The sequence below is a fragment of the Epinephelus fuscoguttatus genome, linkage group LG22, assembly GCF_011397635.1.
Source record: "Epinephelus fuscoguttatus linkage group LG22, E.fuscoguttatus.final_Chr_v1".
NCBI classification, from domain to species: domain Eukaryota; kingdom Metazoa; phylum Chordata; class Actinopteri; order Perciformes; family Serranidae; genus Epinephelus; species Epinephelus fuscoguttatus.
This window is the reverse complement of record NC_064773.1, coordinates 6,422,846-6,439,647: the sequence shown is the minus strand read 5'-3', so window position 1 is coordinate 6,439,647 and position 16,802 is coordinate 6,422,846. Positions and strand designations below refer to the sequence as shown.

At 41.7% G+C, this 16,802-nt stretch overlaps 1 protein-coding gene across 2 annotated transcripts in view; it reads right to left on the bottom strand.

Moving 5' to 3' along the window:
* Positions 1–16,802, bottom strand: part of prkcq (protein kinase C, theta) — a 45,963-nt gene that overhangs the window by 5,669 nt on the left and 23,492 nt on the right. For both annotated transcript variants that reach the window (XM_049567238.1, XM_049567237.1), the window contains exons 3-10: positions 13,946–14,145; positions 11,983–12,043; positions 3,646–3,826; positions 3,529–3,560; positions 3,355–3,440; positions 2,755–2,884; positions 493–602; positions 21–150 (exon numbers count right to left, since the gene is read on the bottom strand). In XM_049567238.1, coding sequence (XP_049423195.1) covers positions 21–150; positions 493–602; positions 2,755–2,884; positions 3,355–3,440; positions 3,529–3,560; positions 3,646–3,826; positions 11,983–12,043; positions 13,946–14,145 — 930 coding nt within the window. The remainder of the gene's footprint in view (positions 1–20; positions 151–492; positions 603–2,754; positions 2,885–3,354; positions 3,441–3,528; positions 3,561–3,645; positions 3,827–11,982; positions 12,044–13,945; positions 14,146–16,802) is intronic.

The following is a 16,802-nucleotide window of genomic DNA, read 5'->3' as shown; positions in this document are numbered from 1 at the left end:
TTTTTTCAGAGGTCACGTACCTTTGTTTGCAGGTGCGGCTGTGCCTGCTGCGCTCGTTACCACCCCAGATGGAGCTCGGACCATTCCCGGCTGGTTGACAGTTACTGGGCCTTCTCGACTAATGATGTCACTATCCCTGGTGCTTCTGGCCTGAAGACAGAAGGTAGGAGCAGAATCAGACTGAGGTTTATTTCATCTAAAATTTTAAAGCAAAAAATGTCAGGGGGAAAAGCCTTTACAAAATTCTTGAGACACTTAGAAGATGTCTCTGGGAAACAGAAGACCTTAACTACACACCCTAAAATCCTTCTAAACCTTTTGCACATGGACCCATACTTACCGTGCTCCAGTACATACTAATAAAATTCTCAGGGGTGTCTTAACAACTTACTAAAGCAAAATTTGATGGGGAAAACTTTTCTCAATACCTCGACAATTCCTCAAAATGTACACATTCAAACATTTATAAAGGAGAACATTTGTTTGTCTGACCTGCTGTTTACTCTCGATGATAGCCAGAGCCTCAGCCATCAGTTTTTGGTTGACCCCACAGAGGTTGGCTACTTTCTTCTGGCATTTATGATGGACATTCATGCCACATTCTGCACAGAAAACACAGCACGACTGTGATGTAATATAGACATGCCGTCTGAGATCACAATTCTGTATCTATGACATCTCACCCTTTCTGCCTGCACATATTTTCACATGCACCGTGTGATCATCAGGGCTTTGAAAAGGGGGTATTAAGCTGTGTTCCTTCTTTTCTTATATTCCTCTAAGGATTGAAGGTACTGTATGCTGTACAGATTGTTAAGCCCAACAGTGTGAGGCAAATTTGACTGTGATTTTTGCAATTTGTGGATTGTGATTTTGGGTAATACGAATAGAATTGACTTAACTGGACTCGACTGTAGTAGGGGTGCACCAATCTGATGACTAGATTGAATATCGGCCCTGATATCATCAAAATAGATGGATCGGGTATCGGAAAATGCAACCTATACCTGAGGCGATGCCTTCCGTTTAAATCTACTGCGATGTGAGCTACGTTATACGTCATGGAACAAAGGAGAGAATCTGCTGTGTGGAGGTATTTCACACTTTTAACTTTTTGTTAAAAATAAGTAGTTCATCATTGCATTAATCTGTTTCATCTAGTTTTATTTTATCTCAGGAAAGAACTCTGTGGTCATCAATGCCTGATGCCTTTAGTCTTTTCTGTTCTACATGTAAAGGTATATAGCTTTTTAGGTCAACCATGGTATCCGATTACCCTGGAAATCCAGAGTTCTCGTGAGAGCACAATTTGAATTTGCTCAGCAAGTCTCTCTGGCAATCAGTAATGACGCTCATTACCTATGCCCATGAAACTGAGCTGCACCAATCACATCGGTGTATCTGATATAGGCGGGCCAGAGGCGAGCTAAACAGATGACGACAGCGCTGCGATGGCGAAGTCCGGAATCAGTCAGTAAACATTGCAAGATGGCTACGGATGAACACCAGTTGTTTGAAACGGCTTTGGCCACTACAATGAACGAGTTAGACTTGGCTTTTTCTCTAAAAGAGGAACAGAAGACGGCGCTCGAATCTTTCCTTTGCAAGAAGGATGTTTTTGCTGTTTTGCCGACCAGATACGGCAAGAGTCTAATCTACCAGTTAGCTCCGCTGGTAGCTAAGCATATACATCACCCCGTGTATTGTTCTGATTGGTCGTAGTGTTATCCAATTGCGTGCAGTGATATTTACAAATACATGCTTGGTGCCGCCCCTCGAGTTGGGCCATTTGCATTACTCATGGCCAGACCCAAATTTTTGTAGATTTGGGTCTGGATTTCCAGGCTAGTATCGGATCGGAATCAGTTATCGGGTATCGGCTGATAGTCAAAGCCACAGCATCGGTATCAAAACTGAAAAAGCTGGATCGGTGCATCTCTAGACTGTAGCAAACACTGGGTCAGTATTAGGGCTGGGTTAAAATAATTGATTCATCCTATTCAGTTGATCTTCACTTAAATGACCTGATTTAGGTTCATAAAATCCAAGATAGATCTTTTAATATATGCTTTGCTGTGTGAAGCTTTAACCCTGTTAATCTCGCCGGTAGTTAACAAGCCACAACGCTAAATTATTAACAACTGCGGCATTGAGAAGCTCCGACATTACCAGCTCTTTTATCTGTAACTGTTAGCTTACTGTTTTTATGTTTTTGGAGTAATTTATTATCATGCTGCAGCAGCCTCGATGCCGTGGTGGAGACAAAGACGTGAAAATAACTTGAGCTGACTCTGCATTTTACTTTACATATTGTATAAGCATAAACAATACGTGTGACAAATAAAACCTTTAAATCTGGAATTTTAATCTTGAGTCGGTCTGAAAAATGTGTTGTTGCAAAGCTGAAAAAAAGGTAGTTTGTCTCATGAAAAGTGGCTATTTTGTGTTTCACAGGGCGGTGAGACTGAAATAAAATATCTGTTAATATACCAGTAGTTTATGAATGTTTATCCACAGCCACCTGCAGCTACTCTATTAGATTATTAGTGTGCGAGGTGAGTTGTACTTCCATGTAAGACATTAAAATCCAGAGACACTTGTGAACTTTTCCTTTTGGCAAAAGGGCAAAATTTTCTTTTAGACGCCGGCGTTCAAATAGTGTCATCAGCTGCGTTAACACAAGGCAAGTCAGTGTGTATAACATTGACACAACCACACATAAATGACAGAAATCATAAAACTCCCGCCTCTCACCCTCACATTTGAGCCCCTGCTTGGCGAGCCCCCACAGCAGAGTGCCGCAGTGTTCACAGAACGTGGGACTTTTGTAGTTGTAGACTTTAAACCTGTGGGGCATGTCGATCTTGAAGCGCTCCTTGTGGATCTGCAGAACACACATCACATCACACAGCTCATCACGGACGCCCTAATACATGTCGTTAAGCCTTGCAAACAGGTTTTGGCAGTTGGGCCAGACGCAAACAAAGCTAAAGGCAGTAGTAGGAAGCACTTCCTGTATCCAGACAGTGGGTGGCAGCTCTGTCCTTTTGTTATGACAACGTGAGGTTTTGCATTCTCACATGAGCTCAGTGGGCCTGTGGCTGAGGAGGAAGTGAAACAAGAGCGAGAAGATAAAAGCAGCGAATGAGCCAAGACAAGAATGTCTGGTGTAACGATACCTCTGTGCGAGGTGACTTCTTGATTAGTAAGCATTATAACCACAAGTTTACAAATCTCTTACACACACTATATCAGCAGATTGAAGCGTGACTGCATAGAAACAGTGACACACACATGGAGAGCATTTATGTGGAACAATGAGTGTGTGAGAATCGGCGTGATGCGGATACTCACCATTGTTTCTTTGCTGTTAATGGCTGAACCAGTGCATTTGGCGATTACTTTGTCTATGCATTTTTTGTGAATAGCTGCGTTGCACTCTGAAAGACACAAAGGTGGCAGTTAGGCACGAGGGGGGGGCAAAGACGCCATCTCCATAATGTGTGTGGAAACTAAAGTGATACTCACGTCTGCACTGGTAACCCTGCTTGTTAAGACCCCTGTGAGGATAAAAACAGGTTGAAATGACTCATGATGATGAAGTAAATGATAATTTGGTGGTCTATATTTCAGTTTGTTGCGCACCAGACAAACTCTTTGCACACGGAACAGAAGGTTGGTTGTGGGAAGAACGTGGCGCTGAACTCATGACATTTGACAATGTGAACTTTCGCCTGTTTGATGGCACCTCGCCGCTGATGGAGGGCGAACAGACCCTCTCTCTCTCGTTCGGACTCCTGGTCCTCTTCAGTCTGACCTGCGGCGTCTGAAACACATCATACAACCTTTTATTTGAAGAAGAAAAAGACATAGTGTTGTAGAACTCAGCCTTCCCTGCACAGAGTGATCGATCATCGCGAAAGGTTTCACAGCTAGATTTCGATTTACCACCTTTCAGTGCATCGAGAAGTGTTTCTTGCCAACATCTGAGTTTCATTTTGTCGATACCATCTCTTAGGGATGAGTCAGTCGTTTGTGTTGCAGCCCCACTTTGTGATCTAATTTTTGCTGTTTTACATAAAAACATTGCCTTGTGTATTGTGAAATGATGAGACCTTTAAAACATAAATCATCTGCACGCCCTGAGTAAATTGTTTACGAGTATTTTGTACCAATACTATTGTGGCAGTACTTGAAGTTTGATAAAATGCAACCCAAATTATTTTTGTAATAGTACATACCTAACTTTCTTATTTTTAAATGACAAATTGGTAAAATCTGCATTAATCTGCCAGAGTTTTAATGGACTGATTCAAGAGAGAGACGAGGTTGGCAGTGTGATTTCTGGGGGTGACCCCGAATAGTCGATGATTTGGTGATTCGATTCGGAGAAGTCTGATTCAACTGCCAGTCTCGCCGTCGAAACGTCGCAAAATGTGATTATGAAACAAGACCGTACCATTCTGACTATATGGGGGTGCTCACTGCTGCTGAACATCTTGATTAGACATAGACTGTATTTGTTTTCTAGTAATTCATGATATATAGCCTATTTTCATACAAACATTAGCCTAATTTCTGTTAATAAAAATTGAAAATGATGCATGCGTTTAATCAGTAGGCATAATCATTACTACGCAGGAATGAATCACCCACTTGCTCGGTCCAAATAAGCTGAGGTGAGTGAGTGTGCTGCAGGACCATCAGAGCAGCATCGAGGCCTACGGTGATTTACGGTGGCGGAGCGCATAAACAAACACTTAGGAGGAGGTATGTGCTCTCACATCAAATTTTTGGAAGGATTATTCGTTTACCTTAAGTGTCTTGAAACAAATTTCACCGCTGATTGTTTTCTTGATAGACTCTGATTTTTTATTTGTGGATGAACTTGTATGAACCTGAGTTGATTAATGAAGTAACTTGAAGTCAGAAAGAAGGAAAACTGTTTCTAAACCTTTTGATGATGTTTTTGGATGTTTATTTGTGAATGAAATGGCAAGTTCTGACGAGTCAGAAACGACTCCTGTTAAAGACATGGATGAGGCTGCAGCGCATCTGCGCTGATCTAGAGCATCATACCTTGAAGTGAAAGGAATAAAGATAAAGATAAAATGATAACCCTTTTATTATTATTATTATTTTATTATGCCAACTGAAGAATTAAATTTGTTGATTTGGGTGTTTTAGCTCTTTTTATCTGGAGCGGAAACTGACGCAAATGAGCTCAATAATCAATGAGGGGGAAAACGGCAACGGCAACGATTAGTCGGCTAAAGGAAAAATCTGTCAAATCAGATTTGACTATGAAAATTCTTAGTCGGGGACACCCCTGGTGGTTTCCTTCTTTCAGTAAAATCCTAAATGACCGAGTTGTTTTTTTCCACCTGGACCTTTATGCTCTGCCATTTCTCCTCTAATCATCACGCTGTAACCTGTGACAGGCTGTTATGATACCACAACTATCACACAGTCACATATATTCAGTTTTTTGTCGAGCCGCGAGCATCATGTAGGTTTACATGTAGGTTTATGACAAAATCACTTGACGACACCGACTCCTGTGTGTGCACGGCGAGAGGAGAGGGAGAGCCGCTGTGCTGCTGCCAGAGGAGCCGCTGAATGAGTTCCCTCTGAGCACTAAAAAAGTCTGAGAAGTCCGGGGCTGTTCATAAAACATTCACAGTTTATTCCACACTACCACCGCAGAGTTGGTAATAATTTCGCTTTCAGCCATGCTTGTTGTTGCCACGGGTAACAGTATGAAGTCATATGTTGAGAAGTCGAATAATGTAAGGGCTCTTTTTATTTCCCAAAATGTTGAGCCATCCTTTTTAAAAGCGTGTTATCTATTTAGAAAGTCTGTGTGCTGCTGAATCATCACTCAGTGGGTGAATATTTGGCCGCTCACATATATATATATATAATTATGAGTCAATTTGAAAACTGTAAGGCAATTTATTATCTGTCAGTGTGTAGTTCAGGAGGAAGTGCCACAGACCAAATTGTCACAGTGCACCAGCCGCTGTGCCACCTGTTGTTCTGAGCAGCAATTTCCTATTTGCGGGGTCTATATATAGAAACATGAGATGGCTTCTTCCTTTTAGTTCTCAGTGACTTCTCAGTGCCTTGGCATGGTGTTAATGTCAGGACAGCACCAGTGAAAGGGCTCTAACACAAAACACACACAGCCACCAGGACCTGCAGCGGGCAGAGACTCAAATGGTCTTATTTTTAGTTTGAGAAAATGAAATTAGGCTGGCATGATTAAGGCTCATTAAAGCACATGAGGGTGCATGTGATGCGGACGTTTGAAGGACTGTTCAGACAGTTTGGATGATGGGCTGTATTTTTTGATCACAGTACACAGTATTTTTCCAGTATATGAGTATTTTCAACCCTAAGAAATCCTTAATAGTCTCTCAAATATCCTATAACTGTTACCTGGATGCATTCAAAGGGATAGATAGGGCATTTTGAAGTGGGGTTGTATGAGGTAATTATCCATATTCAATGTATTACCTGCAGTAGATGTCAGTCAGCACGCCCCCAGTTTGGAGAAATACGCAGGAGTACAGACACAGAAAGTAATCAGTGAACTACTGTGGATTAGGGGCAGCAGCTAAATGTATTTTAGCAACCTAAAAAAATCAACATCAGTTTAAATGTACACTATATTTAGAATATTTTCAACACCTTACCTTTCCATCAGTCAGCCATTAACAGCTTCAGTCTACCATCTATCATCAAAGCCAGACTCCTGAACACAGGAGCTGCTGGTCTACCACTGCCTCTATTTGTTTGTTTGTTTGTTTGTGTTATTGTGTGACTCTTTAATCTGAATTATCTCACAGTTACACAAGCAAACCAACTGATCGAGGCAGTGGTAGACCAACAACTTATGTTGTCAGCGAGGTTACATTACTGTTTTTTTAAAAGGAGTTTGGTGGCTTTGAAGAGAGCGATTTATCGGTTTCAGTTTCCCATCGGAAATCACCATCTGTTGGTGAGGTGAAGCATTGAACATATTCTAAATGTAGCATACACCAAACTTACAGTACAGGCCAAAAGTTTGGACACACCTTCTCATTCAGTGCGTTTTCTTTATTTTCATGACTATTTACATTGTAGATTCTCACTGAAGGCATCAAAACTATGAACGAACACATGTGGAGTTATGTACTTAACAAAAAAAGGTGAAATAACTGAAAACATGTTTTATATTCTAGTTTCTTCAAAATAGCCACCCTTTGCTCTGATTACTGCTTTGCACACTCTTGGCATTCTCTCCATGAGCTTCAAGAGGTAGTCACCTGAAATGGTTTCCACTTCACAGGTGTGCCTTATCAGGGTTAATTAGTGGAATTTCTTGCTTTATCAATGGGGTTGGGACCATCAGCTGTGTTGTGCAGAAGTCAGGTTAATACACAGCCGACAGCCCTATTGGACAACTGTTAAAATTCATATTATAGCAAGAACCAATCAGCTAACTAAAGAAAAACGAGTGGCCATCATTACTTTAAGAAATGAAGGTCAGTCTGTCCGGAAAATTGCAAAAACTTTAAATGTGTCCCCAAGTGGAGTCGCAAAAACCATCAAGTGCAACAGCGAAACTGGCACACATGAGGACCGACCCAGGAAAGGAAGACCAAGAGTCACCTCTGCTTCTGAGGATAAGTTCATCCGAGTCACCAGCCTCAGAAATCGCAAGTTAACAGCAGCTCAGATCAGAGACCAGATGAATGCCACACAGAGTTCTAGCAGCAGACCCATCTCTAGAACAACTGTTAAGAGGAGACTGCGCGAATCAGGCCTTCATGGTCAAATAGCTGCTAGGAAACCACTGCTAAGGAGAGGCAACAAGCAGAAGAGATTTGTTTGGGCCAAGAAACACAAGGAATGGACATTAGACCAGTGGAAATCTGTGCTTTGGTCTGATGAGTCCAAATTTGAGATCTTTGGTTCCAACCACCGTGTTTTTGTGAGACGCAGAAAAGGTGAACGGATGGATTCCACATGCCTGGTTCCCACTGTGAAGCATGGAGGAGGAGGTGTGATGGTGTGGGGGTGTTTTGCTGGTGACACTGTTGGGGATTTATTCAAAATTGAAAGCACACTGAACCAGCATGGCTACCACAGCATCCTGCAGCGACATGCCATCCCATCCGGTTTGCGTTTAGTTGGACGATCATTTATTTTTCAACAGGACAATGAGCCCAAACACACCTCCAGGCTGTGTAAGGGCTATTTGACCAAGAAGGAGAGTGATGGAGTGCTGCGGCAGATGACCTGGCCTCCACAGTCACCGGACCTGAACCCAATCGAGATGGTTTGGGGTGAGCTGGACCGCAGAGTGAAGGCAAAGGGGCCAACAAGTGCTAAACACCTCTGGGAACTCCTTCAAGACTGTTGGAAAACCATTTCAGGTGACTACCTCTTGAAGCTCATGGAGAGAATGCCAAGAGTGTGCAAAGCAGTAATCAGAGCAAAGGGTGGCTATTTTGAAGAAACTAGAATATAAAACATGTTTTCAGTTATTTCACCTTTTTTTGTTAAGTACATAACTCCACATGTGTTCATTCATAGTTTTGATGCCTTCAGTGAGAATCTACAATGTAAATAGTCATGAAAATAAAGAAAACGCATTGAATGAGAAGGTGTGTCCAAACTTTTGGCCTGTACTGTATATTAACTTTTTATTCTAAGTAGCTAAAAATATGTTTTGCTGCTGCCCCAGTCCACAGCAATACATTACTCAGCTTCAGTGGTGGTACGAACTGTCCCTTTAAAGTTTCCATGACATCAAAATAGATTTTTAAGTTTATTTTAATGTCATGTTTCCTACACTGATCATCATCAATATGCAAGTATCTGGCCCAACAGTGACAAGACTAGTTTTAGTCATTTCCTGGAAAACAGTATAAACAAGTTGATGATTCATCCTGCATTTGGGAGCATGTACTAATTTTATGTCCAATGAAACACTCTCTCAAATTGTGAGGTCCTTCCCCCGTGACTATGAATTCTGCCAGTTACCGACCAACGTTCAGAATGCAAGTTTTTTACTTCCCCAGGATGGTGAAGGCATGACCTGCTCTACTCCATTATTTTACCGCTGATCTCCTCATGCCTAAACCTAACCAATCCAACCAAGGAATTCAATGAGTACTAGCCAAATAGAGGTGGAGTAGGACAGACCATGCCTTCACTACCCTAGAAAAAAATTTCGGCATACAGGACCTACAAGCTAGCTAACAGTTACGCAGCAGTGTCACTCATAACGTAGCATCAGGCCGGCTCAGACCAGGGTCCGACAACAACACAGCTGTGCTCCATTGATTCAGATTTCCTTCATTTTCAGGCTGGTTTTGTGGATTTGGAGCTAAATGTTGTGCCTGGGGCACGTCGTGTATTAATGATACTCGTTACCTGGAGAGGTTGGAAAAAGATAGACGTTTCTTCCCTGTTCCAAAACCAAAATCAGACCCTGAAAAGTGTAGGGTTAGCTAGCTAGCTACTGAAGATATAGCCTACTGAATGTACACACATGCTGCTTTTGCTTTGTAATGATTATAACAGTGAAACAAAGACCGACCCTGCTGTACAGGAACCAGTGAAGGGAAGCAGGGAAACTTTGCTGATATTGAACCAGCTGTGTGGCATCGCAGTGTGTGCAGATGAACGTTGTTTGACTTCCCTGTCCAGCGGCGGAGGTCCAGGTGCTGGCAGTGGCACGGGGGTGAAGCCAAACACTGTTCATCTGCACACACTGCGATGCCACACAGCTGGTTCAATATCAGCAAAGTTTCCCTTTATATTCATTGTCTTGTGTGGCGATCAGCAGTGATGTGGTGGTCTGGTCACTTTTACACTGTGATCTGTAGCCTATAGTTCGGCTTTAGCTTCTAACTATCTTTGTCTTTTTAACCTGTTGTTGCTGCTGAGTCAGTTTGACATCCTGGATATATCCTTCAAACACAGACTGTAGACCCCTCTGTCTGCTTCTCTCTGGAATCACTCTTTCATTTCTCCAAAAATATGATAATATTCCTTCAGGGAGTGCAGGTAGTTACAGTGTGGGCTCCATGCTTACTGCGACAGCTTGTCGGACTATCACAAAGCGGCGGGGCTTAGCAAAGAGCAATTGAGGGACGTCGTCGCCACAGAAGCGTAGTGACCACCCTCTGGTTCCCCCTCAGGTTGTCCTTATTAACAGCTCCATCAGCATTGTAGCTGTTGTTAGCGCTGTTAGCACCGTTAGCCCTTTTGGATCAAAGTGGCAAATTGCTCTCTAGCTCTTTTGTTTTTTACAGGAAGCATGTAAATATTCTGAATCAGACGGCGCTCTGCTAGCTTTTATTTGGCATCTCAAAAATGACCATAAAAGGAATCTGAATTGGAATAAAACCATTAAACTGGCAGTCGACTCGTCACAAAGATGCAGATATTCTCTAATAGACAGGGCTTGAAGTTCTCCGGTACGGTGCCGGATTTCAGGAATATTTTTTTTTTCGTGAATATTTTATCATCTTGCCGTAGCAACAGTGATTTAACCGGTCGTTTTAAAGCAAAGCAAAGTGATAGTTCCAACTACCAATGGTGTATCACATTACTCAAGGTAAACAAGGACTTCTAGCCAGTCAGAGGCAGAGTAGGGCGGGCCTTAAGTTTTCACAGTCTCTCATTCAGTCACGCCACGGACACACCGGACGCAGAACCGAAGCGCAGCGCCCAGCAGTGGAGGCAGTTTTCAGTCGGCGTCCATGTTAACCTATTTGACTGTCCACACAGGCCAGTGAGCAGAGCGGAGCGCCCGCGGAGGCTCGCGCACTGCAGCGCTTCAGTTCGGCATCTGGTCTATTTTTCACATGAGCCGTGAGCGCCTCTGTCGAACTGGATAGGGCAGATCATACCAAACAGGAAGTCGGACACAGAAAAGACGAGAGAATCCGGCCAATTTTCAAAATAAAATAAATTTTAAAAATAAAAGCCTGTTTAATTATGATGTTGCTTGTCTGTCTATAAATATTTGTTCAGTTTGGTCTAGACACGAGAGAGATGAAAACACACACACACACACACACAAAGAGAGAGAGAGAGAGAGAGAGAGAGATGGCTACAGGTTGGGGGTTGCAATTCACACATACAGAAAGAGAAAGAGGTGGTGTGGTAGAGATAAGTGAGATAATTTGTGAAGCCACCAATCAGTTGTCACTTGCAAATTATCTCAGTCAGATGGAAGATGCTCCTTGGTGTCAGGGGTCGTGAGTTCAAGCTTCAACTGATGTAAAACGTACATTTTAATGCGTTCTTGTTGTCTTCCTATTCTGCCACTTGTTGCTCAGAATTGCCTAAAATTGCCCGGCCCCAACCATTTTGTAGTAGCTGACGACCAAATTTTCCTTTTTGGTGAAGTGTTCATATTTAATTATTAAAAACCTTGAAATTGTTATTCTAGCTCCTTGATGTGATACTTGATTGATACTCTCAAAGTGCACCAGATTAATTCATTTAGACGTCAAATGTTCAAAATTTTCTTCTGGGGGGGGGGGGGGGGCATGTCCCCGGACCCCCCTAGCACAGAAGGCCCTCTAAAAAAATTTCAGGCACAGGATTTTTTCTTGCTTCAAGCCCTGAATAGACAAGACATGGTATACTTTCTTGTCTGTAGCAGCAGGAACAACTTGTAGTTGACTTGTAAAAATGTAGTAGACAAGTAAGTTATGGGAGGAATGCTGATCATTAAAGAAAAAATGTTTCATTTTTGAGTCGACTTTACTACCTTGTACCTTTAAGATTATTGAGATGACCATCTGTTATTTTCACTTTAAGTTTTACAGATTTTGTTTGAGCAGTTGATTTAATTTGGCAGTCGTTTCAGCTTTCTTGCAGTTGATAGCAAAACCCTGTGTGCTGCAGTATATTACAGTTTTTATAAGTGTTGTTGGGGCAGCAGGTGGAGTTAGATTTATTTGAACCACTCACCACTTTTCTCCAGATAATATCTGGCCTCCATCAGCAGGCGGCCCTGCGGCTTCAGCTCCAGCTGAGACAAAAAGAAACGGAAAAAAAAAAGAAAACTGAAACAAAAGCAACAATTTTAGACAGAAATTCATGAGAAAAACAGAGTGAAAAAGGGAAGGATGTGAATTCAAGAAGATGACGCACGAACTGTATAAAGCATGTTTGGCGTCACTGAGACAGACTGACTGTCTGGCACATACAAACACACACAGACAACCAGACTATGGAGCAAACTCCGAATGTATTTGATTTGATTAATTTGTTTTACTTTATTTGTTTAATTCTTAGTTTTGTATCAGAGACATTTGGCATGAAGCTTCTGGTGTCACCCAAAGCAAAGTCTTTCCAAGGAAGAAATTATCTGGCGCACAGAAAGAGATCTGTGTCTAATTTCTGACGAGTTAAAAATAACTTTAGGAAGAACTGGGTAATTAGCGGCACCGATGGCCTCCGTAACCTGGATATTTTTGAGAAGCAATTCAAGCTGAAGTGGGATAAAAAGGATGTGAAGCTGAACCCCCGTTCGGGGTCTGGGGCCCTCCTCCACGGGATAGATTCTTACAAATTTGTGAGAAGTATTTTCGGGGTGTTTTGGCCGTAATTAAATGGCATACAATAGAGAGATGACAAGAAATGAGGGTAGAGAAGGAGAGAGGGTGACACTGAACAATGGTCCCCAGCTGGACTCAAACTGGGAACACTGCAATTACACAGTCTTAAACCCCCTAGGACACCAGTACACCCCAGTTCTTTATTTCAGCATGTAAATTGAACATTCTGCTGGATGAAAATAGAGAGAGAAAATACAAGGGCTGGATGATATGTTAAAATATTCCAACTGGTCACCTCCAGTATGCCAGATTCTTCTAACCAGTCCTTTTATTTTCCTGCTGCATCTCAGCAAGTAAAGCTTCAATGACTTTAATTCGACTCTTAAGGTCTGCATCTTATAACATAACAGGCTTTCTTTTCTAATGATTACAGTAACAACATAATACACACTGGTTTATGGTGTGTTCACTGCCTCCTCTAGGCAGGAATTTTTACGCTGTTATGCCACTAGGCCGCTTTGTATAAAAAGTATATTACTGGAATTAAGGGACAGAGTTGCCTCGTCTATGAGCCGTCACTGGAGGCAGTTACAGTGCCGGAACATTGTCTGTATAAACATGACAGCTAGCAGGATGGGATAATGGCTGGCATGGGTGTGATGTTTTAAAGACACGCTATGTATGCGACCAATTGCAGGAGATGTAGGTGGTAGCAGTCAGCAGCTAACTTAAAGAAGAACAGTGGCCCAAAATGTCCACAAATTTGAAAACGGTGAGGTCCAGGAGCTCCTTACCCCCTGAGCAGATGGCAAGATCAGCCACCATTGCCATGTTAATGTCATTGTTATTATTTATAAAACACTGCCGACATGCATGTTATATGTTACACTAGAGGCTGACGCATAACTCTCCCTCTTATGCAAAAAATTCTGGTATACAGTGATGTGAACTAATTGTTGATGAGAAGATTTGTTGAGATTACATACAAGTTATGTTCATGAGAAAACAAAGCTTGTTGTGTAATTCATTAAAAAAGCATTGAAATAAAAACACGATAAAATGCCTTCAGAGATGCAGATATTTTGACATGTCGTAGCAGAAAACGCACAGATGTAGCTAATCAGTAAGTCATTAATTAAACCTGTGCTTTTCCTGCCATTACAAGTTGAAATGCAACCTGGGAAAAGAAGTCTGTTGGTTAATTTTGAAATGACTAAGAGGAGGATTACCACTTTAAACAATTGGTCTTTTGACCTTAATATGAGTCAGCCCATCTGGATTTTTTACCAGTAGCCAGTAGCCAAACAGCTGGTCCGGGAATACAAACACACACACACACACACACACACACACACACATCCCACTGCACTTACCCAGATCTCCAGCTTCCCGTTCTCCTTCTTGCATCGTGTTGCCAGCGTATCCAGAGCCACCGTGGCCTCAGACTTTAGCTCCGCCGTCCGGTCCTTCACCATGATGTGCATGATGCGACCCCGATGGACGTGGGCGTCAAATGTAGAGCTCCACGGCGGGTACATGGTGGGCTTCTTCTGCTTGTACACTTGGCCCTTTTCTGGAAAAACAAACGGCAATAAAGAAAGAAAGACTCTTTGACTTTTTCCCAGCAACAGACAGGAGATAAGATGAAAAGAAAACTGCACTGGCTGGTTTTCTCTTTGACTTTCAGTTCAATACCTAGAAATCCTGTGCGTCAGCAAATTATACGTCTTCGTCTTACTGGAACTGGCAGGGTGGAAGTAAGATGCAACATCACTGTCTGCTCTTTGCAAACACTTTAAGAATGAGTGTGTGTGTTCTATATTTCTTTAAAAATCATTTTTTAGAAATCTGCATGGAAAAACTGACACTCATCTTGAGACTACAAGAAGCACAACAGGAAGTAAAATGGACATATAAAGCTCAAAACAATGGTAACAGGGCTGCATAAAGGATGGAAAATATGTGAATGTATTTCCCTAACAGTTTTAATTCTTTTATTATTGTCATTGTTAAAACCTGTAGATCTTTTGCACCTAAAGATCTAAATGCAAAAACACCACTTTGCAGCAAGAAAAACTCACTAGAGCACCAAATGTTTATTAATCCATCACTGAAAATAGTTTCCAACAAATGCACACTTTACTTCTTTTAAGGGTAATGTTGATATTTTTCAACCTGGACCCTTTTTTCTTGTTTTTGCAATGCAATGTATAATTGCCTAGAGTTGGTTTGTGTTCTCACAGCAGCATTTACAAGAGGACCAGATCAAATGCCTTGTGTGAGAAAGCTGCTCTTGATTGGTCAGAATTTCCATGTGGGAAAAGTCCAGGAAGTAAAGCAAACATTGAAGAAGAGTACACTTGCAAGATAAATGTGACACTTTCTAATGTCACAATGGAGGGACAACTACGCAGGTTGATTTTAGCGCTGCTCATCGTGGACTATATTGCTGTCATTGTTCATTTTAGTCAAAGCATACAGTTTGAAAACGAGGCAAACGCGGCTCCAACTAGAAAACAATGTTTTGATGCATTGGATGTGCTGAATGTGCATATTAAAGCAGTACAGGAGGAGGTGCACATTAATAATCCTCCAGGACTGTAACATGCTCATGTTTAACCCAAACAATGTGTCATGTGACTGCAGTTGCTTCACATCCAGGTCAGAACACGTTCTCATCACAAACGAACTGCAACAGAGTTCGTTTGTAACCGGACTGAGACCACCTCTTTAAGAAGGTCTCGGTCCGGCTGTTTTGGTGCACACCTGAGTGTGATTGCTGTGTTCATTGCTGGGGCAAACGAACTTGAGTTGAATTTAACCGAACCAAACAGGGCAGGTGTGAAAGCACCCCAAGTGTTGGACAATATTATATAAAGGATCCCTACAGAGATAGCATTTTTTAAAGGTTAAGATCCTTTTTGTTTGACCAGAAACAGCCCCGATATCGCCATTGTCAAACCCACCAAATTCCACTTAAAAACAGTAATTTTGTCATCTTAAAAAACACTTAAAACTCATTAAAACATCTTGGTTAGTCTATCTACTGTTCCAACAATCACCAACTCTGGTTTGGTTGAAATAAACTGGTGGAGAAACGACAGCAGCAGGCAGCGGAGATCTTCCAATACAGACTCTTATTAACACGTAACAAAAGCCGAGTTAGTCTGCAAAGTGACTAAAGAACTGCCTCAGAAAGGCAGGTTCTTATATAGAGTTATAGGCACTGAATTTACAGTAGCCCCAGAATCACTATTGTCAAACCCACCAAATTCCACTTTAAAAACCAAGAATTTCGTCACCATAAAACACATGTCATCCAAAGTCGACAGAAACAAAATAAAACTCATAAAAACCTTCTTGGTTTGTCTTTCCACTGTGACAACAATCAACAACTCTGGTGTGGTTGAAATAAGCCCTTAATTCACCCAGTCGGAAATAAAGATATACTGGCTGTACACACGCCTAAATTGCTATTTATTTAAATGGAGTCTGGTGGGTTTGATGATAGCGATTTCGGGGCTGTTTCTGGTTAAACAAAATGGATCTTTCTTCTCAACAAAAAGCTCTATCTCTGTAGGGATCCTTTCCCTTTCAATGTTGTCAGACACTTAACAATCTGAGCCTGTCAGTGGCAAAAACAAACACTTTTAGCAGATGTAAATTAACAGTTCTCAGTTGCCCATAGGGATTACATTTCAGTGGATCTTGCAGCTGCAGCAGTCTCCCTAAATACTGGACCAATTATTAAAAAACTGGTGTTCACATTAGTCGCTGAGACACAGAAACATAGGAAAATATGGTCCAGGTTGGAAAATACCAAAGATTGGGGAAATTACTGAGCATTTTTACAATATAAGTGTTTTAAAAGATTTATGTCTTCACAATGAACAAACAAGTCACAGGGTAAGAAAGCTTGTAAAGCACTGATGGACTCGCAGTGTTGGATTTTTCCCAGGGATTTGTTGACAATAACAAAAGTATAGAATATCACCAGCTGTATCCTCGTGGAAGTCAACTCGCAAATTTGGTTTAATAACACCCGGAAGAATGAGAAGATTTCCTGCCAGGGAAGAAAACCGACACCAGGAATTAATCTGGGGGGCAAAACCGGATGAATGTATAGAGTGTCACTCTCAGAGGATTAGATGCTCTTTTACAGTCCCAAGCCGTCATTTAAAGCTCAAATCCATGACTTATTTACATTAACATACGTTAGATGTTTTACCT